Raw genomic sequence first — 22,980 nt, 5'->3', positions numbered from 1 at the left:
ATAGTGGTAGTTTCTTTATTCTTTTTCCTCTAGGTTTTGATTCAGTTTTATCACCTTGTTGGAGATTGTGAATTACCTGTGGTAGAAATTGATGTTTTAGGATTGGGCACAGATGTTGAACTTAGAACATTTGATTTGAAAGCAAATGCCTTTTTGAAAGAGTTCTGCCTAAAATGCCCAGAATACTTTGGTAAGTATCTCAGTTTTTTAAAAATAACTTTTATTGTTTGACTCCCTTCTAAAGAGTTTAAAATTCTCTAGGCTTTAAATCAGTACATTCGGTAAGATATTCTCGAGGAAATCTTACGAGTTGGTCTTCAGTTTTTATCTTGGGAGTCTGGGAAGGTAGAGCAAAGAGAAAATGATAATTTTTTTCATAAAGGAAAATATAATAGTCCTGGTTTAATTTTATATCTATCTAACTGAATACTATGATGCTGAGTTAGTTTCCTATTGATAATGTAACAATTTACCACAGATTTAGTTTCTTACAACAGAAACTTCTTAAAGTTTATTAAGCAGTGGTCTGAAGTCTTAACAGGTAAAAATCAAGGTGCCAGTTAGAATTCCTGTATGGAGGCTCTAGGGGAAGATCCATTTCCTTGTTCATTCAGTTGTTACCAAAACGCATTTCCATGTGGTTTAAGTCTGTTTCCTGCTTATCTAATCTGTGAGGGCAGACCTTAACTCTACAGGCCTCTGTAATTCCTTGCATATAATTAGTTCTCTATATCTTAGAACCAGTACAGGGTGATAGATCCTTCTCATGTTGTCATCTCTGACCTCAATCCAGGCTAATTTCTTCTTTACCCAATTACCTTTGCAAAGTCCCTTTTGCTATATAATATATAAGGTAACATATTCTCAGGTTTTAGAGAGACAGAACATGGACGTCGTTGGGTGTCAGGGCGTAGCATTATTTTATTTACCATAAACACTTTATGTCCCAGAATCATAATGGAAAAATTTTGTGATACCTTGGATAATATTTCTATTTATTGTGTTAGGCATTTAGGAGAGGATATTATGTATATTTCTTCCTTTGTATTTTTGGGTTTATTCTTATAAGGGTTGATGGCTTATAAGATAATTCTCAATGGTTGATGGAATGATTATGACAAATGATTTATTTCTAATGCCTTTTATTTATTGTTCTTGTGTTATTGCTCTGGCTAGGACTTCCAATACTGTGTTGAATAAAGGTGACAAAAGTAGCATCCTTGTCTTGTCCCTGTTTTAGAGTAAAAGCTTTCAGCTTTTCACCATTGAGTAAGATGTTAGCTATGGGCTTGTTATATATGGTCTTTATTATGTTGAGGTGTGTTCCCTCTCTACACCGGTTTGGTAAAAGTTTTTATATAAGTGGATGTTGAATTTTGTCAAATGCTTTTCTTCATCCATTAAGATCATAAGATTTTTGTACTTCATTTTGTTAATGTAGTGTACCACATTGACAGATTGGTGAGTGTTGAACCATCCTTGAAATAATTGCTACTTACTTATGGTGTATCATCCTTTTAATGTATTGTTGAATTTGTTGTGCTTATATTTAGTTGAGAATTTTGCATCTTTGTTCATCTAAAATACTGGCCTGTAATTTTATTTTATTGTAGTATTCTTGTCTGAATTTGGTACCCAGGTAGTGCTTGACTTGTAAAATGAGTTCAGAAGTGTTTCCTCTTATTTTATTTATTTATTTATTTATTTATTTATTTATTTATTTATTTATTTTTATTTATTTATTTATTTATTTATTTTATATATATCTTTATGTTCCTTTATTGGAGCAAGATTCCTGACCGGTATACAGTGATATATTACTAAACAAGACCTGTGCAGAAATTACATACTATCCATCTAGACAGGTTTTCATTACACTTTGCCTATCGATGGAATAGTTCCATTTATAAGTTTTATTCATCAAAAAGTTTTGAATTTGACCAAGCTGTCCATTAATTCATCTCTGAAAAAGTTAAGTGGCATTTAATTTTAGCTACTATAATTTACAGCATTAAAAAGCTTATGCATTAGGTAGCTTCACAAAATGGTATCCTATGCACAACGGCATTAAGTAGAGCAGGGCCCGTCACCTCACCCGGATTCACACAGGCCTCACGTGAGAGCTATATGCTAAATAGCTAGTACTTTGAGACAAAAGTACTCCTGAGTTTCTTACCACCAATACAACTTCTTACTCTGAGAGTCTGTCTTCTTGGCCACATTTCATAGTACCAACGATGACATGCCAGTAACTGCCCTCTGTGTAAGTTGGCATTAGAGCACCAGGTCTGTCTGATGGTGGTGGCAGGCACTATTATTATATCCAGGCAAATAAAGGCCCGTTTTTAAAAATGCCATTTTGAGATACAAATCAAGGGCACAACATATTCAGAACTCAGTTTTGAGCAATCTGGTATCACGACTGATGTGGGAGAGTTCAGAAACTGACGGCAAACTACACCTACGATGGCTCCTGGCTTTGGAGGCATTAATACATTGATTCAGATCCCTTTCTCAGTTCACACAGCCCTGAGGTCACCCTGCAAAGTGCGTATCAAAAAATACGGAGTCAGGGTGACAATGTTTGACAATATGTTATACAAGTCAAACTTGGAAAATCATATTAAATACACCTGTTCTGAGAGAAAAGCATCAAATCCTTTGTGTACACATTTAGTTTTATTGTAACAAAGCAACTTGTACACTTTTAACGTTTAAAACTGAGCATCTTTCCTTTCCAGTGAAACAAAAAGAAAATTTAAAAATAAACAGGAACAAAATTACAATAGAGAATGTCAATTCCAAATAAGATCCTACAGGTTCTGCTGATTCTCCCGAGTGGCAGGGCTCAAGTCATCATTAGGAGAGTGTTATTTTAAAAGTGTCATCTTAAACTGTAAGGATGTCCATTAAACATCACAATTAAACATGCCAAAGGAGAAGCCATATTGTCAAAATGCCCGCTTAACCCACCCAAACATCTCAAACCCATCCTTTGCTGACCTTCTATAACCCCATTTTTTTAAGTTTTTTTTTCTTTTTTTAAACAAGAGAAAGTAGACAGGTACATGTTCGTAAATGCTAACTGTCCATATTCACATAGAGACACAGTGTAATCTCTGAGCCCAATATACAGAGAAAGGAGGAAAAAAGCTAGAATTCTATGCACTACTACACAGGGGCCTAGCACCCTCCAGCTTCCAACAGAGCTAAGGGAGCAGAAGGTTTTTCTTTTTTCCCCACAGAGCACGGTGGTGTTGATTCCATAAAGTTTTTGTTGAGACAGGAAGGAATAAAAATGAATTTGGAACAGAAAGGGGTAGAGATTCTTTTCCCGCTGTATTCTGCTCAAGGTATTTCCCCCCAAAATAAGTTGAGAACAGTGGTATAAAGGGAGAGAAAAGAGACTTCAAAAAAACAGGGTGAATGAGCACAAGAGGAGGGGGGAAAAAAGAGATGCAACTTTTTCCCAGGGAATGGAGAAAATTAAAAAAGGAAGGTTGGAATCCATCAATGTTCCATCAGTCATCTTCTCCTTCATCCTCCTCTCCTTCCTCCCCCTCATCATCATCTTCATCTTCTTCACCTTCATCCTCATCTCCTTCTTCATCAATATCTTCCAATCCTCCTCCTTCTTCATCATCATCATCATCTTCTTCTTCTCCTTCTCCTTCTTCATCATCCATATCAGGAACCAAGTAGTACTGTAATAGATTTGGCCAAATAACATCTTTGATGACCTCTCCTAACTCATCTGCACTTGCAGCAGAATGGTCAGTAAACCAGGTGAAGAAGCTCTCTGGTTCCTCGTTCTGTCTCTTCCTGCTGGCTTTATTCTGTTTTTGACTTGAACGTTTCGTCAAATCCTTTCCAGATTTCCATTTGATTTCAGTGGACTTTGACGATGGATCACCACTCTCATTCAGATGAAATTCTTTGGAGAGAACTTTATTTTCGAAGTAAGGGATTTCATCAAAATAAAAATCTATTCTGTAACCTAATTTAATATCTTCAAATTCTGTCACTTGACTCTTGTCAAATAATGCAGTGCCTCTTCATCCTCCTCCCCAAGCAGTGCAGACACCTGTGGATGGTTGACAAATGTTGTTACCCAAAAACTGGGGATTTGGGTGATCAATTCCGATCTCTTCTGAAAAAACTGGTTGGCGGAGTTTGTTATATTTCTGTTCTACTTTCAAAATCTCCTCACTGGCTTGTTCATTAAGTCTGTCTATTTCATTTTGTACTTCATCAATATGTTCAATTGCTTCTTGCTGTTCTTTTTCTCCCTTTGGCAAGTGCTGAGAGGTCGATGTCTCTTCTGGCTTGGGGGCCGGAGGCAGCCTCGGTTTCTTCGTTTGAGGTGCCAGCGAGGACTGGCGCTTGGGGACCATGCTGTGAGGAAACTTCACGAAAGCGGGAGAGGGGCACATCAGGAAGAAGCTCCGATTACTCTCCTCCTATTTTTTAGAGATGTTTCAGAAAGATTAGTATTAATTCTTCATTTAATGTTTGGTAGTATTCATCAGTGAAGCCATCTGGCCCTGGACTTTGTTTTGTTGGAGGTTTTTGATTACTGATTCACTTCTTTACAAGTAATTAGTCTATGTGTATTTTGTATTTCTTGATTATTAAGTCTAGGAAGGTTGTATGTTGTTAGGAGTTTATCCGTTTCTTTTAGGTTGTTCAATTGTCAGTGTTATGGTGTTTCATTGTAGTCTCTTATGATCCTTCGTATTTATGTGGTTATCAGCTTTAATGTCTCCTTTTTCATGTCTGATTTTATTTGAGCCCTCTTTTTTATTTTGGTGAATCTAGCTAAAAGTTTGTGCATTTTGCTTATCTTCTAAAGGAACCAGCTCTTAGTTTTATTGATCTTTTCAGTTATTCTCTTTTAGTCTCTATTTCTTTTATTTCTGCTCTGATACCTTATTTCCTTCTAATTGGGGTTTCATTTTTTCTTTTTCTAGTAGCCTGAGGTGTAAAGTTAGATTGTTTGAGATTTTTCTTGTTTCTAGGGCTAGGCATCTACTGGTTTGTGCTCTGCCCTCTTAGAAATCCTTTTGGTGCATTTCATAAATTTTATTATATTTATGTTCTCATTGGTCCTAAGGTATTTTTTAAAATTTCTCTTTTGATTTCTTAATTGACTCAGTAAAAAACTGAATATCTGAAGTAATTCTTTGTGACCCAAATAGTAAAACTGTCACTATTTGCAGATGACATGGTATTATATATAGAAAACCTTAAAAGGATCCACCAAAATGCTCATAGAATTAATCAGTAAATTCAGTAATGTTGTAGGATAGATAAACAGAAAATTCTTTTGGGTATCTATACACTATGAGGAGGAGAAGTTAAGAAACAATCCCATTTACAGTTCCATCAAAAAAAATACATAAAAACAAATAAGGAAGTGAAAGATCTGTATACTGCAAACTATAAGACAGTAATGAAAAAAATTAGACAAATAAATGGAAAGATAGTCCATGCTTATGGATTGGAATACTTTTTTTTTAAAGATTTTGTTTATTTATTCATAGAGACACAGGAAGAGAGAGAGGGAGAGAGGCAGAGACACAGACAGAGGGAAAAGCAGGCTCCATGCAGGAAGCCCGACGTGGGACTCGATCCTGGGTCTCCAGGATCACACCCTAGGCTTCAGGCGGCACTAAACCGCTGCGCCACCAGGGCTGCCCTGTTTTGGAATAATTAACATGATTAAAGTGTTCCTATTATCCAAAGCAATTCTGCAAATTCACTGCAATCTGTATCAAACTTCCAATGGCATTTTTTCACAAAAATAGGAAAAACAATTATGGGGGTGCCTGGTTGGCTCAGTGGTTGAGTGTCTGCCTTTGGCTCAGGTCATGCTTCTGGGGTCTTGGGATGGAGTCCTGCATCACGCTGCCTCTGAGGAGTGTGCTTCTCTCTCTGCTTGTGTCTCTGCCTCTTTCTCTGTGTCTCTCAGGAATAAATAAATCTTAAAAAAGAATTTCTAAATTTGTATGCCACCACAAAACACCCCAAATACCCAAAGCAGTCTTGAGAAAGGACAAAATTGGAGGAATTCATGTTCCCTGATATCAAAATATATACAAAGTTATCTATGCTACTGATATAAAACTCTATGATAACATAAAAACAGACCCATCGATCAATGGAACCAAAAACAGTCTAGAAATAAACCCATTCATATATGGTCAGTTACTTTCGGCAAAGAAGTTAAGAATATAAAATGAGTAAAGGATAGTTTCATAAATGGTGCTAGGAAAACTGGACGGCCATATGCAAAGGAGTAAAACTGGACTACTATTTTATACCATACACAAAGATTAAGATGGATTTAAGGCTTGAATGGAAGAACCTGAAACCATAAAACTACTGGAAGAAAATATAGGCAGTAAGTGCCTTTACAGTAGTCTTCTGTGAGTATTTTGGATCTGACTCCAAAAGCAAAGACAAAAATTAACAAGTAGGAATACATTTACCACAAAACTTCTGCACAGCTAAGGGAGCCATCAACAACTTGGCAAGGCAACCTTCTGAATGGGAGAAGATACGTGCAAATCATACACCTGATCAATGCTTAATACCCAAAATATATAAAGAATCCCTGCAACTCAATAGCAGAAAACCAATTCAATTAAAAAAAGGGCAGAGGATCTGAATAGACATTTTTCCCAAAGAAAATATACAGATAGCTAACAGGTATATGAAAAGATCCTGAAATCGGTAATTATTGGGGGAAATGCTGCTCAAAACCACAATGAGATATCATGTCACACCTGTCAGAATAGGTGTTATCAGAAAGACAAGAAATAACAGGTGTTGGTGAGGATGTGGAGAAGAGGAAATCCTGTGTACTGTTGCAAATGTCAATTAGTGCAGACATAATGGAAGACAATATGTAGATTTCTCACAGAATTAAAAATAGAATTATATGATCTAGCAATTCCACTTCTAGGTATTTTCCCAAAGAAAATGAAAACACTAATTCAAAGAATAAATGTACCCCATGTTCACAGCAGCACTATATATAATAGCCAAGATATGGAAACAGCCTAAGTGCAGTCAATGAGTGAATGTGTAAAGAAGAGGTGATAATCTTATTCACACATATACACAAACACACAATGGAATTCTGTTTAGCCATTAAAAAGAATGAAATCTTGCCATCTGTGATTACATGGATAGACCTTAAGGGCATTATGCTAAGTGAAATAAGTGAGAGAACGACAAATACCATCTGATCTCACTAATATGTAGAATCTTAAAAAAAAAAAAAAAAATCCAACCTGATAGGTACATAGGAAACTGGTGTATGCCAGAGGCAAGGGATGGGGGTGGGTGCCATTGACATGGGTGAAGAGGGTCCAGAGATAAAAATTTCCAGTTATAAAATAAATCAGGAGGATGGAAAGTATAGCATTGTGGCTATAATTAACAATACCAAATTGCATATTTGAAAGCTACTAAGATAGTAAATTTTGAAAGTTCTCATCAGAAGGAAAAACAAAATCATAACTATGGATGAGGACAGATACTAACTAGACTTATTGTGGTGATCATTTCATAATTATACAAATATTGAATCACTCACTATATTTTATACCTGCAACTAATACAATGTTATATGTGACTTTTACTCAATTTAGAAAAGAGAACTGATTGAGTAGATTAATTTTATAAAGCTTGTTTGGAGCAGAAGAGCATTGTATATGATTAGAAATGACATTTTAAAAATTTTAATAATCTATTTTTAAAGTACTTTTTGATTCACAGTGCAATTGAGCAGTTTAGGTATAGGGATTTTCCTCTGTACTTACACATGCATAACCTCTCCCATTATCAACATCCACCACCAGAGGAGTACATTTGTTGCCGTTTGTAGACTACACTGACATAGTATGCCCAATGTCCATACTTTATTTTAGGGTTCAGCTTGATTCTGTGCATTCTGAGGGTTTTGGACACGTATAGTGACATGTATTGAGCATTATATTATCATACACAGTAGTTCTGCTCTTAAAATCCTCTATATTCCACCTTTTCATCCTTCTCTGTCCTCTCCCACCTCCTGGAAACCACCGAGCTTTTTTACTATATCCATTTTTTATTCTTTTGCCTGAATGTCACATAGCTAGGATCATACCATATTTAGCCTTTCAGACTGACTTTTTTCAGTTAGTAGTATTTATTTCTATATCTTCTCATTTCTTGATAGCTCACTTTTTAGTCCTGAATAACGTTCTATTATGTACCACAGTTTATTTTTTGATTCACTTACTAAAGGATATCTTGGTTGCACACAAGTTTTGAGAGTTCTGAATAAAGGTGCAGTAAACATCTGTATGAAGGTTTTTGTGTGGGCATACGTTTTTAACTGCTGTTGGTAAATACCAAGAAACATCACTCTTGGGTTATTTAGTAAGAGTACATTTAGTTTTGTAAGAAACAAAGTGTCTTCCAAAGTTGCTGTACCATTTAGCGTTCTCCTCAGCAGTGAATGAGAGTTCCTGTTGTTTTATAGCCTCACTAATATTTGGTGTTAGTGTCTTTGGATTTGAGTATTCTGATAAGGTCTGAAGTGGTATCTCATTGTTTTTTTTTTTAAATATGCCTTTCGTTGATGACATGTGTAGAGTATCTTTTCATATGCTGATCTGGCTTCTACATAGTTTCTTTGGTGAGTTGTCTGTTAAGGTCTTTGATCTATAGTTTTAATGGTGTTTGTTTTTTTCTTGATTAATTATAAGAGTTCTTTGTATATTCCTTTATCAGATGTGTCTTTTGCAAATGTTTTTTATAAAGATTTTATTTATTTATTCATAGACACAGAGAGAGAGGCAGAGACACAGACAGAGGGAGAAGCAGGCTCCATGCAGGGAGCCCGATGTGGGACTCGATCCTGGGTCTCCAGGATCACACCCCAGGCTGCAAGCTGCGCCAAACCGCTGCGCCACCAGGGCTGCCCTGCAAATATTTTCTTATCTGTGGCTGGTCTTTTCATTTTATTAGCATTATTCTTTGCGGAACAGAATTTTTAATTTTAATTAAGTTCAATTGGTAAGTTTTTTTCATGGATCATGTTGGTGTTGTATCTAAAAAGTCATTGCCAAAATGAGGATATCTAAATACTGTGTTATCTTTGAAGTTTTATGGTTTTGCATTTTACATCTAGATCTGTGATCCATTTTGAATTGATTTTTTTGTGAAGGGTATGATTTCTTTGTCTAGATCCTTTTTTTTTTCTCCTGTGGGTGTCCATTTGTTCCGTCATTTGTTGAAAGACTGTGTAAATGCTAATGTAAATAGTATTGTGTTTTGAATTTCAAATTCTTCATTAACAGTTTGGATATATAGGAAAGCATTTGACTTGTATATTAGCCTTGTATCCTACAACCTTGATCTAATGGCATATTAGTTCTGTGACAACAACTGTTGTTGATTCTTCCAGATTTTTGCACAGATGGTCATGTTATCTGTAAACAAAGACAATTTTATTTATTTTTTATTTTTTTATTTTTTTAAAAGATTTTATTAATTCATAGATACACAGCTAGAGAGAGAGAGGCAGAGACACAGGCAGAGGGAGAAGCAGGCTGCATGCAGGGAGCCCGACGTGGGACTCAGTCCTGGGTCTCCAGGATCATGCCCTGGGCTGCAGGCAGTGCTAAACCGCTGCGCCACCGGGGCTGCCCACAAAGAGAATTTTATGTCTTGCTTCACAAAAATAAAAAGAAATACCTTTATTTTTTGTTTTAATGCATTTGCAGACACAATTATGTTTAAAATGCGTAAACACAGAAAGACCTCTTACTTGTTTCTTAGTGTGAAAACTTTGAGTTTCTTACAATTAAGCATATAGTTAACTGTAGGTTTTTAGAAGATATTCTTTATCAAGTAAAGAAGTTCTTTATTCCTAGTTACTGAGAGTTTTTATCATGAATGGTTGCTGGATATTGTCATATGCTTTTTCAGCATTGTTTATATGATCATTTAGTTTTCTTCTGTAGCCTATAGATGTCATAGATGACATCCATTGATTTTCAAATGTTGAACCAGCCTTGCAGTTTGGGATAAGTTTTACTTATCATGGCACATAATTTTACTTGTCATGGCACATAATTTTTTTTTATACTTGGTTGGATTGAGTTTGCTAATACTGTCTTGAGGACTTTTTAATCTGTGTGTGTGTGTGATCTGTTTTATCTGAGTTAATGAGAGTTACTGGCCTGTAGTTTTCCTTTTTTTCATTCTCGGTATTGCCTTTGTGTTGGTTGGTATTAGGGTAATTCTGATTTCATAGAATCAGTTAGCAAGCATTCCTTCTGTTTGTATCCTCTGAAAGGAATTGTAGAGAATTGGTATAATTTTCCCTTAAATGTTTATTAGAATTCACCATTGAACTCATCTGAGCATGGTGCTTTTTTTTTTTGGAGGTTATTATTGACTTGATTTCTTTAATAGATATGAACCTATTCAGATTGTCTATTCTTGTGCAAGTTTGGCAGATTGTATCTTTCAAGGAGTTGGTACATTTTATTAGGTTATCACCTTTGTGGACAGAGTTGTTCATGGTATTTTTTTAAATTATCTTTAATGTTCATGATACCATTATTTGTTTTATTTCTAATACTAGTAATCTGCATCCTCTTTCTTTTTTTCTTAGTTAACCTGGCTAGAGGCTTGCTAATTTTATTGATCTTTTCAAAGAAACATTTTTGGCTTCCTTAATTTTTCTGACGACTTGTTTTCAGTTTCATTTATTTTAATCTACTTTTTAATATTTCTTTTGCTTTGGATTTATTTTTCAGTTTCTAGTTTCACAAGGTGGAAGCTTAGATTATTTATATATTTTATTTTCTAATGTATAGCTTCAGTGTTCTGTATCCTTGTAAACAGTGCTTTTGCCATAGCCCACAAACTTTGTTAAGATGTGTTTTTATACGCATTTACCTTCTAATATTTTTATTTTTAAAAATTTTTTAAAAGATTTTATTTATTCATGAGAGACAGAGAGAGGCAGAGAGAGAAGCAGACTCCATGGAGGGAGCCCAGTGTGGGACTTGATCCCAGAACTTCAGGATCACGCCCTGGGCCGAAGGGAGGCTCAACCACTGAGCCACACAGGCGTCCCACTTTCTTTTCTTTTTTTTTTTTTTTTTTTTTTTTGCGTCCCACTTTCTAATATTTTTTAATTGCTGTTGAGATTTCTTCTTTTATCCATGTATTATTATAAGTATTTGTTCTCCCAATATTCTGGAATTTTCCAACTATATTTCTTACTGATTTGTAAGATTTCATTGTGGTCTGAGTGTAAACATTGTATTATTTTTATTTTTTAAAATTTAGTAAGCTGTGTTTTATGGCCCAGAATGTGGTCTGTCTTGGTGTATAGTCCATGGGAGCTTAAGAAGATATATTCTACTAGTCTATAGATACCCATATCCAGTTGACTAATGGTATTATTACCAAGTTCAACTATGTCCTTACTGATTTTCTATCTGCTGGATCTGTCCATTTCTGATAGGGGGAGTTGAAGTCTTTAACTATGATAGTGGGTTCATCTGTTTCTCCTTTCAGTATTATCAGTGTTTTGCCTCATGTATTTTGATGCTAGATTGTTAAGATGCATACAGATTAAGGATTGTTCTGTATTCATGGAGAATTGACCCCCCTTTTATCATATTATTATTTATTATGCTTTTTTTACATCAAGAAATAGTTTGTTCTTGTGATTGGAAAGAAAAGTGAACCAATTTGGTAGTGTTCTCCAGCAATCCAGAAGTATTATAGCAGTTTTTAATTATAATGTTTATTTTTTGTTTGTTTTCCCAAGAGCACGGGATACGAAAGCTAGCACACAGAGTACTGATACACAGTTGTCACTGCATCTATTTCTTTTTTTTTTTATTTTTATTTTTTTTTTATTTTTACTTTTTTTTATTTTTTATGATAGTCACAGAGAGAGAGAGAGAGAGAGAGAGAGAGAGAGGCAGAGACACAGGCAGAGGGAGAAGCAGGCTCCATGCACCGGGAGCCCGACGTGGGACTCGATCCCCGGTCTCCAGGATCGCGCCCTGGGCCAAAGGCAGGCGCCAAACCGCTGCGCCACCCAGGGATCCCCACTGCATCTATTTCTATAATATTTTTGCTTTTGGTATTTTAATGGGAGTAGGAAGAAGTGAATAGTGTAGTTTCTTATAAATGATCACTAAATCTGGAGATAAATGTTTGAAAAAATCAGGACCTTTTTAAGGTTGAAGTACAAATAGCATCTGCAGTAGAAGGCTGGCTTAAGAGCTAATAAACTTCTAAATCTGGAAGATCTGTGGAATAGGTTGCATTTTTTTCGCTCAAAAGTATTATGATTGATTTCTAACCTTCTATTGAGATGCTGATTTTGAACAGTCATAAGTAATATAGTGATGCTGGTTTTAAAACTCTTCTACAAACTGCTGTTTTACACTAGTGTTCCTAATATTTTCTTAAGTTTTGATCAGAAGCAAGAATACAACTAATTATACAGTAATTGGGTTTATTCTAATCTAAACTAATACACAGAAAAACTTAGTTTCTCATCACATACCTGATCTGTCTTTTCAAAAACAATAGCTTTTCAAGGAGTCTGACAATTTTCTTTCTAGGCATTTCTATGGCTCAGGGCCACGATTCTCTGCACGTCCTTTCATTGTTCCTAATAATTTAATCTATTTTTTCTATAATTGATTGCTACTTTTTCTTGCCTTACTTCCTATCTAAGTTTAGAATAATAAAATTGTTTCACATTGTGACATAGGAGACAGGAAGGGAATTGTGGGGAGAAATTATAGCCTCAGAGTTTAAAATAAAGGAGAAAGGAGAACCAAGGTAGAATCCAAGGCCCAAAGCTGATACAGGAAATTCTTCTTTTCCAGTTATGTTTTATTAATGTTTCTGTTATTTATTTTCCATTATTTTTTAATATGGAAGAGTAATTTTAAAAATCATTTTTAGATAAAAACAAGAAACCAATTTATTTGGTTACAACACTGGATAATACGATGGAAGATCTGCTAACATTGGAATATGTGAAGGTAAGCACTTCTGTTTGTATGTTTGCTTTGGTAAGTGTACTTCTGAAATGTTGTAATCAAGTTTTGTTAGTTAAGTTCAGCTTAATCTACATTGTAACGTGTTTCTAGAATTCCTGAAACTTTAAGGTTTTCTTCTTTTGTCATTCTTTACTGATACACTTAATATAGAAAAATAATAGACCTCTGTTCTAAGTGGAAATGACATGAAATTGAGTTTTTTTCCTCCATCAGATAACCGAAACCAAACAAACCCACAAAAAAAAAAAACAAACCAACAAACCCAAAGTTTTTTTCTTTTTTCAAAGACTTATTTATTTGACAGAGATAGAGTGAGCACAAGTGTGGGGTATGTGGGAGAGAGGCAGAAAGACAGGGAGAGAGAGAATCTCAAGCAGATTTCCAGATGAGCATCGAGCCTGGTGCTGGGATTGATCTCACAACTCTGAGATCATGATCTCAGCCAAAATAAAGAGTTAGAGGCTTAACCAACTGAGCCACCCAAGGCACCCTAAACCCAAACTTTTTAATCTTGATGGAATTTATTGTGATATACTATATGAGATGAGGCTTTCATTTGATTTCCCAGTGTTATCTGAAGTTAACCTCATTTTCCTGGTTTCCGTGACTCCATTCCTTTTCTATTGATTTATGATACTCATTTCATCAAGTTTTTATATGTATTAGGGTCTACTTAAAATTTGTTCCACGTTTTCACTGACCTGTTTTTATGTAAGTGCCACGTTAATTTAATAATTACTTTATCATAGAGGTACCTGGGTGGCACAGTTTGTTGAGCTTCTGACTCTTGGTTTCCATTCTGGTCATGATCTTAGAGTTGTGGAATCAAGTCCCACTTCAGGCTTTCTGCTTAGCATAGAGTCGGCTTGGAAGCCCCTCTGCTCCTTCCCCTTTCATTCATGTGTGTATATGTGTGCTCTATCTCAAATATCTAATAATAAAAATCTTTAAAATATTTGGGGCACCTAGATGGTACAGTCAGATAAGCATCTGACTGACTTCTTGGTTTCGGCTCAGATCATGATCTCACCCCACATGGGGTTCTGACCTCAATGAAGAGTCTGCTAAAGTTTCTCCCTCTCCCTTTGCCCCTCCGCATGCTCACATGTATGTTCTCTCTCTCAAATAAACCTTTAAAAAAATACTTTATCATAATAACAGTGCTGAAAGAGTATTTTATTGCTTTTAAGACCATTTTTACTATGACTGATATAGATATTTTAGGGTTTTTGTTTATAGCATTAGCTTTTTTTAATTTTTTAAATATATTTTTAAATTTATTCATTCATGAGAGACAGAGAGGCAGAGACACAGGCAGAGGGAGAAGCAGGCTCCATGCAGGAAGCCCGACGTGGAACTCGATCCTGGATCTCCAGGATCACACCCTGGACCGAAGGTGGCGCTAAACCCCTGAGCCACCCTGGCTGCCCCAGCATTATCTTTTATATGACAAAAGCATTCTAGATCTAAACATAATGCACAGTATTTGGATACTTGGTAGACAATTCTGTCACATGGAGGAAGAATTAGAAAGGACCTTACAGAGTTGCAATTGTATAGACTATATGTCTTCCTAATGTATTCAAACAGATTTGCTTTTTCTCTTTGGATAGGCTGAAAAGAATCTGCCTAACTTGAAAAGTACTTATAACAATGCTGTACAACTGATTAAGGTATGAGCGAGTAATATTTATTTTTAATTAGATACTGTATTTCTAAGTAAATATATTACGAAGACTATTTTATAACTAGAACTGTGTGATTCTTGAGGATGAAAATGGAATATTATAAACTCTATCCTTTATACCACAAATCATAGTGCCTGATACTGAGCAGCAAACAAATATTTATTGACCTATTACTAAAATGAGCTTTGTTCTTTAGGTGAATTTTTCCTCTTTGGATATTCATTTACATACCGAAGCACTTCTGAATACAATAAATTATTTTAATAATATACTTCCACAGTTGGAAGAAAAATCAGCCCCAGTGTCTGTTGCAGAGACTGAAGACAAAGGAGAGGTCATTAAAAAAATGCGTATGTTTAAAATTCAGCTTCAAAGTTTTGTACCCTGTCAGATTAATAATAAGTTAGCCTTTGCTTGATTATTCATGTATAACATTGGCTTCAAAATTCTCTTGCCTAGATTAATATCTGGAAAGATGATTATATCCCAGGTAAATTTAGAAAATAATAAAGATAATGATTACCAGTGAAGAAAATGTGGCTTTTATTTAACATATTTTTTAGTCTAATATTATACAGTCTATACAATCTATAATTTTTAGTCTAATATTTAGTATTTGATCTGGATTATAATTTATGCATTTATTATCATAATTTTAGATTAGAAAAATAGAACTAAGAAAATTTGAATCATTTTTAGAGTATATTCTTTAATCAAGTACTTTTTAAGTAATGAGAAGATGCAGGTTTGACAGTGAGAACTATTATCATAATCATTGTATCTCAAATGATTTGTGATTTTACAACTATAATTTTTTAGTTTCAAATATTAGTCTCATCTAGGAACCATTTTTTGTTGTGTCTGATTTGTTTGGCTTTGTTTTCATTATATTTGATTTTTTTTTTTTTTTTTTTTTTTTTTAAGAATTCCTAATTTAGTAGGGTATATCTTCCTTGCTTTTAGTGGAATTGCAGATCAGGTTTTCCTCTAGTATTATCATTAATTTTTCTTATACTTCAGTTACTTTATCATAGTAGTGAGGTGACTACTAAAAGTCTTTCTTTATGTTTTGCAGCTTTAAAACTATCGAAGAATGAAGATATTATTAACTTGCAAATTTTAGCAGAATTATCTTGTTTACAGATCTTTATTCAAGATCAGAAACGTAACATTTCTGAAATTAAGATTGAAGGTAATAAAATCTGAGAAAAATATATTCAGAATTATTAAATTAAAGAAAAGGCATTTAAGTTAATAATCCTTACATTCCCTTAGGGCTTGATTCTGAGATCATTATGAGGCCTGCAGCAACTGAAATAAATGCAAAACTAAGGAATATCATTGTTTTGGATTCTGATAAAACAGCTGTATACAAAAAGGTATGAATTTGTTCCTTTTACTTAATAGTGTACCTCATTAAATATGATTTTCTTGGGATCCCTGGGTGGCGCAGCGATTTGGCGCCTGCCTTTGGCCCAGGGTGTGATCCTGGAGACCCGGAATCGAATCCCACATCGGGCTCCCGGTGCATGGAGCCTGCTTCTCCCTCTGCCTCTCTCTCTCTCTCTCTGTGACTATCATAAATAAATAAAAACTTCAAAAAAAAATTAAAAAAAATGATTTTCTTTAAACATTGGTCATAGGTATAAATTTGTTGTCAGAATTTAGCAATGTAGCTTATTAAGTGGCTGGATTTGGAGTTAGGTGTAATTGGGTTTGTTTCTTAGCTCTGTTCCTTAGCAGTTGAGTGACTTAATCTAAGATTCTGTTTCTTTATTTGTAAAATGAAGATCAAATATCTCATAAATAAGTTTATATAATGCTCCTGAAACATAGTTGGGGGTTGTGAAGGGGCAGTTAGTAAATGCCTTTTTCAATTTTTTCTTTTTTTCTCTTCTCTTGGATTACTGTGAACTCTGTGATGCATTTTAGATTTCAACAGCAGAGAATATAGAGTCAGACTGAACAGATGAGATTATCTTTTACATTATTTTCATGGGTGCTTACTCTGGTATAGCTTTTCACAATGTTAACAGAGTCCTTTGAACTGGATGGCTAGTGGTTGAAGGTGTAGGTGTTAGTACTAGGTCTATAGGACAGTGAGATTCCAGATAGTGTTGTAGAGTTGGACAGGTAATTTTTGAACAGTGGAGCCTTTTGGTAAGACGGTATATTTAAGAGAGTAATAGAACATCAAGTAGTAGTATCAGGAAAGGCTGAGGTACTTCTTGAGTTATGAAGTCAGAGTTTGGAGTGTGAAAGGAAATAAGTGAATAAGCTCAGCCAATAATACCAATGAGATACAGTGATGCCCTGATTTTTATGTTAAATAAAAATCCTTACTCTTTATATTTTCTTATTATGACTTGCAATCGTGAGATAACAAGAGTGCCAAAGATGAGATGTGCATGGTCCATAATACTAAAGAACAAGAAATTTTCCAGAAGCCATGGTTTAATGTGCTTCTGTTGCTTTTATTTAAGAAAAAAAAACCAAAGTACTAAAGCATTAAGAAGTAAGAAGTTTTGTTGAACACTGACAGCTGTATAACTTCCAGCAACTTTAAGGATGATGGAGAGGACTCTCACCTCCCAGAGTTACTCCTGCCCTTTGTAGTTAACCCTTTTCCCCATCCTAGCACCGAGAAGTCCGTTTTTTTCCCCTGGAGTCTTGCCATTCTTATTAAATAAATGGAGTATTACAGTATGTAGCCTTTTAAGTCTGATTGTTTTTTGGCATATGCAAATCAGGGGTTTTTTTTTGTTTTTTTTGTTTTTTTTTTGACCAGTCTGACTAGAGATTCATGAATTAATGTCTTCAAAAAACTAGTTTCTGGTTCAGTTCAGTGTTCTTTGTTTTAAATTTCATTTATTTCTGCTCTTTTTTATTTTCTTCTGTCTGCTTGCTTGGGATTTAATTTCTTCTTTTTCCTAGTTTCTTAAGGTAGAAGCTTAGATTATTAATTTGAGATCTTTCTTATTTTCTAATATTAAGCATTCATGACTATAGATTTTCTTTAAGCACTGTTCTTGTATACATAAATTTCGATATATTTGTTTTTATTCATTCCAAAATATTTTCTAATTTCTCTTGTAACTTTCTTTTTTACTCATGGTTTATTTAAAAATACGTTGTTTGACCTCGAGATATTTTGAGATGCTTTTCAGATATCTTTCTGTTATTGATTTCCAGTTTAAATCTGTGGTCAGAAGAAACTTTCTTGGTTCTTTTAAACATGTTGGTGTTTGTTTTATGGGCCATAAAACATGATCAACTTTGGTGAATGTTCCAATGTTCTAGATATCGTGTATATCTGTTTGTTGTTGGGTTGAACGTTCCATAAATGTCAGTATCTCTATTTGTCCTTGGTAATTGACCTTATATTGAAGTTTGCTTTAGTAGTAATATAGCCAGCCACTCCAGATTTCTTTGGTTAGTGTCTACATGGTATATTTTTTAATATCCTTTATCCTTTAATCTGTGTCTTTATATTTAAAGTGGGTCTTTTAGAGGTAGTATGTATTTCAGTCTTGCTTCTTTATCCATTCTGACAATATCTGGCTTTTAGACTGTGTCTGTGCCATTTACAAAAATCCAATTATTGATATGATTGATTTGAAATTTGCTCTCTCCCTAATCGTTTTCTATTTTCTGGTGGTTTTGTTTTGTTTGTTGCATTGTCTCCTCTTTTCAAGGTGGTTTTGGATTAATTGTTTATCATTGATTTTATGATTTCCCTTGGGTTTATAATACATATTTTTACTCACACTCTACCTTGTAATACTGTTTTACCACTTCATGTATAGTATATCTTATCATACTATATTCTCAGTTCCTAATTTTGTTTTCCATGGTGTTATTGTACTATGTTTTATTTTTGTGTATGCTGAAAATCCATAATACATATGTACTGACTTTGATTTAGACAGTTCTCTTTAGAGCAATTAATTTTTTTAAAAAAAGATCTTACATATTTATCTTCCTTCTAGCTATTTCTGGAACTAATAAGACAGATCATATATGAGACAGATAGTTAAATGAATAATATTTGTCTGATAATGTTTTTTTTTTTTTTCCTGCTCGGCTATTAGCGTGGAGGTTGAGACAATTTAATGGAGAGCTGAGCTGGGTTTGAGTTTTATTTAATATGTTGGCCTTCCTTATACCATTACTTCAGATTCCTTCCGCTATGTTTTTTGCTTAGGACAGGCAACTTTGTCCCTGAAATGTTGCTCCATGCTCTGCTTTTGATCTTCCCTCTTATTTCCATACCTCAGAAATTTCTCTTTCTATCCTCTTGAATGTTTCTTTGATGATGGAGTTTACTGCTGCTTTTTCCTCAGTGCTTGCCTGCTCAATGGTGAGTATTTTGTTGGGGGAGAGGTGTTTTGAGTAGGCTTCTCAGTTGTCCTGGTCCTATTTCAGTCCTAGCCAGGGCTGTTCCTTTAGATATCTAAAATGGGGCATCCTTGGGGTACATGGATGGCTTAGTTAGGCATCTGACTCTTGATACCAGCTCAGGTCATGATCTCAGGGTCCCGAGATGGAACCTTGCATCAGGCTCTGCAGTCAGCAGGGAGTCCTCTTCTCTCTCCCTCTCTCCCCCTCTGCCCCTTCCTTGGCTTGTGCACACACTTTCTATCTAAAATAAAGAAATCTTAAAAAAATAAAATAAAACAAGACAATCTTGATGAATCTGACCCTTTTCCCTATGGCATCTGACTCATTTCTTTGGTAGTTCCTTTGTGAGAGAGAATATTCTTCCCTCTCCTAGGAGAAGGTGACCTAGAATGGTAGGGTCCCCAGAGGGTTTCAGCCCCCAGGTGTGGAAGGAGTTTTCTTTTTCCTAGCCCTTGAGGTATAGCATCTTCACTTGGTTCCAGAGGACAACAAAATATTGCCTTTCTATTTTTTTTTTTTTAAGATTTATTTATTTAGGGAGTGTGCAAGCCAGGGGAGGGGCAGGAGAGGAGGAGAGAATCCTCAAGCAGACTCCTCACTGAGTGCAGAGCCCAGAGTGCAGCTGGATCCCAGGAACCCAAGATCATGAACTGAGCCGAAATCAAAGAGGCAGACACTCAACCAACTGAGCCACCCAGACACCCCTTCTCCTAGTTTCTTAAGGTTCTGTTCTGAGAAGAGAATAATCTTGGAGGTCCTATGGTGCTTTTGTCAGTGAAGACTTCTCCCTCTTCTAGGGTCCTAACCAAGAAAAGACTTATCTTTTACTCTATCCCAGTCTTAAAAGCTCTCAGCAGAAAGCTCCCAGTAAAGTCCTTGCAACTGGGGGCAAACGCCTCTTGAGTCTGTGGCTGCCAGAGATTCTGTATATCACATTAGTCCATAGTCTTCCATTGCCATTTAGCTGAATTCTTCTTACCTAGCTAATATGGTGCCTGGTGGCTCTCTTTTCCCTTAACACAGGTAAGCTGGTGTTTGTGTTTTGTCTCTCTTGAAGGTACTTTTTTATCCTTAGATTTTAGGCTGCTTGGCTGGCTTATATCCTCAAATTTCTAATGGTTTTTAAGAAAAGTTATGATTTTATAGTTATCTGTGGTTCTTTATTGTTGTTAAGGTTTGAAATGGGTTTCTGCCTAGCGTTCTACATCCAAGGCAGAAGCAGAACTGTAGACTTTTTTTTCAACCTCACCTTGCACCTCAGCCTTCAGAGCTCCTTATATATATCTTTGGTTCCTTAGGTTTTCTTTGTTCCATGTTGGAATTCATTTGCTTGCTGATGGCTCTTCAGCTTTCTGCCTTCTAGTATTTAGGAGGGTCAGGAAACCTGTCAACTAAGTTGATGATATGTCTGTCTTCCAAAATATTTTTGACATTTCACATGTACTATTGTCTCTACCATTTTTCACTAGTATTGCAGAACTTGAGATTTTAAACTGCATTAGGTAGGTCTTGTTCAGCAGTTGAGATGACCTTCACAAACAATAAGGAAGATAAGTATAGTGATAGGAGGAGACTTGTTGAAGAGTCTGGAAAACCTATTCACATATCTCAAATAAAGAAAAGTAAATTTCATTAAGTTGCAGAGGTACATTGTTATTTGAACCTTTTACAGTGACCAAAGAATGTGTTTATATGGTGACTGTCATTACACAAGTATACACACTAAATGAAAATTTATGATCATTTTTTCTTCCGTTTTCCTCATTTATTTATTTATTTATTTTTATTTTAAATTTTTATTTATTTATGATAGTCACAGAGAGAGAGAGAGAAAGAGAGAGAGAGGCAGAGACATAGGCAGTGGGAGAAGCAGGCTCCATGCACCGGGAGCCCGATGTGGGATTCGATCCCGGGTCTCCAGGATCGCGCCCTGGGCCAAAGGCAGGCGCCAAACCGCTGCGCCACCCAGGGATCCCCGTTTTCCTCATTTAAAATAAACCGTTGCATCAGACCTACTAAATTGATTTCATGACCCACAAAGGAAACTTTATCACCAATTTGAAAAACTTTGCAGTAGAGGTTCTGATACATGTGCTTGGTGGCACCTGTGTGGCTCAGTGGTTTGAGCGTCTAACTCTTGATCTCAGCTTAGGTCTTATTTTTAAAGGTTTGTGAGTTCCAGCTCCCATGTTAAAAAAAAAAAAGAAAAAAAAAGAAAAAAAAAAGAAACAGTGATGTTAGAATTACTGCTTTATTTGTACTTCACTTGAATACTTGGAAGATTTTCCAAATATGTGTGTATGTTTTATTATTCTGAGCTGTATTTTTGTACTAAAAGCACATTTCAAAAATGGGTTTTGATAGTTAAATTTTCTCTCATTAAGGCTGTTTACATCACTGGAAAAGAAGTGTTTAGCTTCAAAATGATTTCTTTTGTGGATGCAACTGCTGGTTCTGCATACACAGATATGAATGTGGTTGATGTTCAAGTTAACTTAACTGTTGGTTGCATTGAAGTAGTTTTTGTCACAAAATTTCTATACTCTATATTGGTAAGTATGTTAATCAAATTTTTTATTTTTTTTCTACTAGTTGGAAATTGCTGTGTGTCACACATAGATAAAGAATAATAATTCCTGGCTTTTTCCCTCCCTGATTTTTCAAACTTTTCTGGTTATCTTTTATCATGACTGAAATGCATAGTGTTATTTATATAACATATAACATCATTTTTGTATAGGAGAATACTCAAGTTAATTCAAAAATATATTTTAATATATTAAATATATGTACATTATATACCATGTATAGGATTTGTTATATATATTAAATTCTTTATTTTATATATAATTGGTTTGTCTTTGTTTTACCTGACTTCTAATTAAAAATACTAAATATATAATTGAAATTTGTTTTGATCTCATGTAATCATTATGGAAATTTTATTTTCTGCTGCATATTGTAACTGTGATTATCTGGGGCTTTAAAGGGTTAAGAATTAGCCTTGTATGATACTGCCATAAGGTGTTTGAGTTCTTTTTCTCCTCTTCATAGTATTTTCCCCCTGTGTTTTTCCCTTGCTGTCAGCTGATACTTTTTTTTTCTGTGAGTGTCATACCTATCTCTGTGACTTTAGCGTTCACTTTTTAAAAATGTCTCTAAATTCTGATGTATAAACTGGATAATCATTTGATTCTAAATAAATTATTTTTGTGATCTTTTAAATTGAGGTTACAATGCATTTGTTAATAGACATAAGAATTTTTTGGACAGAAGTAGAAGAGATGAACAAGCATCCTTGGTCTAATTTTTATTTTTTTCTGATTTATTTTTATAATTCAAAATCATTATGTTCCTGAATCCTGCTGTGATAGTCTTTTACTCAAAAGTTACTGAAAATAAATTGCTTTGGAACATGTAAGTTTTAAAATTAAGTCTAATTCTAGATGTGTAATTTTAAAATCAAGTCTAATTCTAGATATAATTTATGTTACTGAAGTATTTTCTAGAGTTCAGAATTAAAAAATTTAAGAGTTCTGAACAAACATATTTTATTTTTTCCATTATTTTTTTTTATCTTACAAGCATAAATAAGCTGTCTGTCCATTGAGGCTGCATAGGGAAATACAGTGTGCTTGCTTAGCCATTAGGGAAAGTGAGATAATAAAGGGAAATAGTTTTCAATAAAACTTTGCAATATCCACATGTTGCTCTCTTCCAGGGACAAGATTTTTGTTTTTTCTATATCTTAGTGTTTCTTAACTTTTGTTGCAGAAAACTGAGATTGAATA

At 34.8% G+C, this 22,980-nt stretch overlaps 1 protein-coding gene and 1 pseudogene across 6 annotated transcripts in view; one reads left to right on the top strand and one right to left on the bottom strand.

Moving 5' to 3' along the window:
* VPS13A (vacuolar protein sorting 13 homolog A) overlaps positions 1 to 22,980 on the top strand; it is a 235,292-nt gene that overhangs the window by 95,174 nt on the left and 117,138 nt on the right. For all 6 annotated transcript variants that reach the window (XR_005354104.1, XM_038527037.1, XM_038527040.1 and 3 more), the window contains 7 exons: positions 34 to 190; positions 13,003 to 13,082; positions 14,714 to 14,773; positions 14,985 to 15,138; positions 15,864 to 15,980; positions 16,064 to 16,167; positions 21,574 to 21,741. Coding sequence is in view for 5 of the 6 variants with exons in the window: in XM_038527037.1 (XP_038382965.1) it covers positions 34 to 190; positions 13,003 to 13,082; positions 14,714 to 14,773; positions 14,985 to 15,138; positions 15,864 to 15,980; positions 16,064 to 16,167; positions 21,574 to 21,741 (840 nt within the window). In the remaining variant the exon portion in view is untranslated. The remainder of the gene's footprint in view (positions 1 to 33; positions 191 to 13,002; positions 13,083 to 14,713; positions 14,774 to 14,984; positions 15,139 to 15,863; positions 15,981 to 16,063; positions 16,168 to 21,573; positions 21,742 to 22,980) is intronic.
* LOC100684680 lies at positions 3,507 to 4,409 on the bottom strand (annotated as a pseudogene).

The sequence above is a fragment of the Canis lupus genome, chromosome 1, assembly GCF_011100685.1.
Source record: "Canis lupus familiaris isolate Mischka breed German Shepherd chromosome 1, alternate assembly UU_Cfam_GSD_1.0, whole genome shotgun sequence".
Classification (NCBI taxonomy): Eukaryota; Metazoa; Chordata; class Mammalia; order Carnivora; family Canidae; genus Canis; species Canis lupus.
The sequence above is the reverse complement of the archived record's forward strand: the minus strand, read 5'-3'. Positions and strand labels throughout refer to the sequence as shown.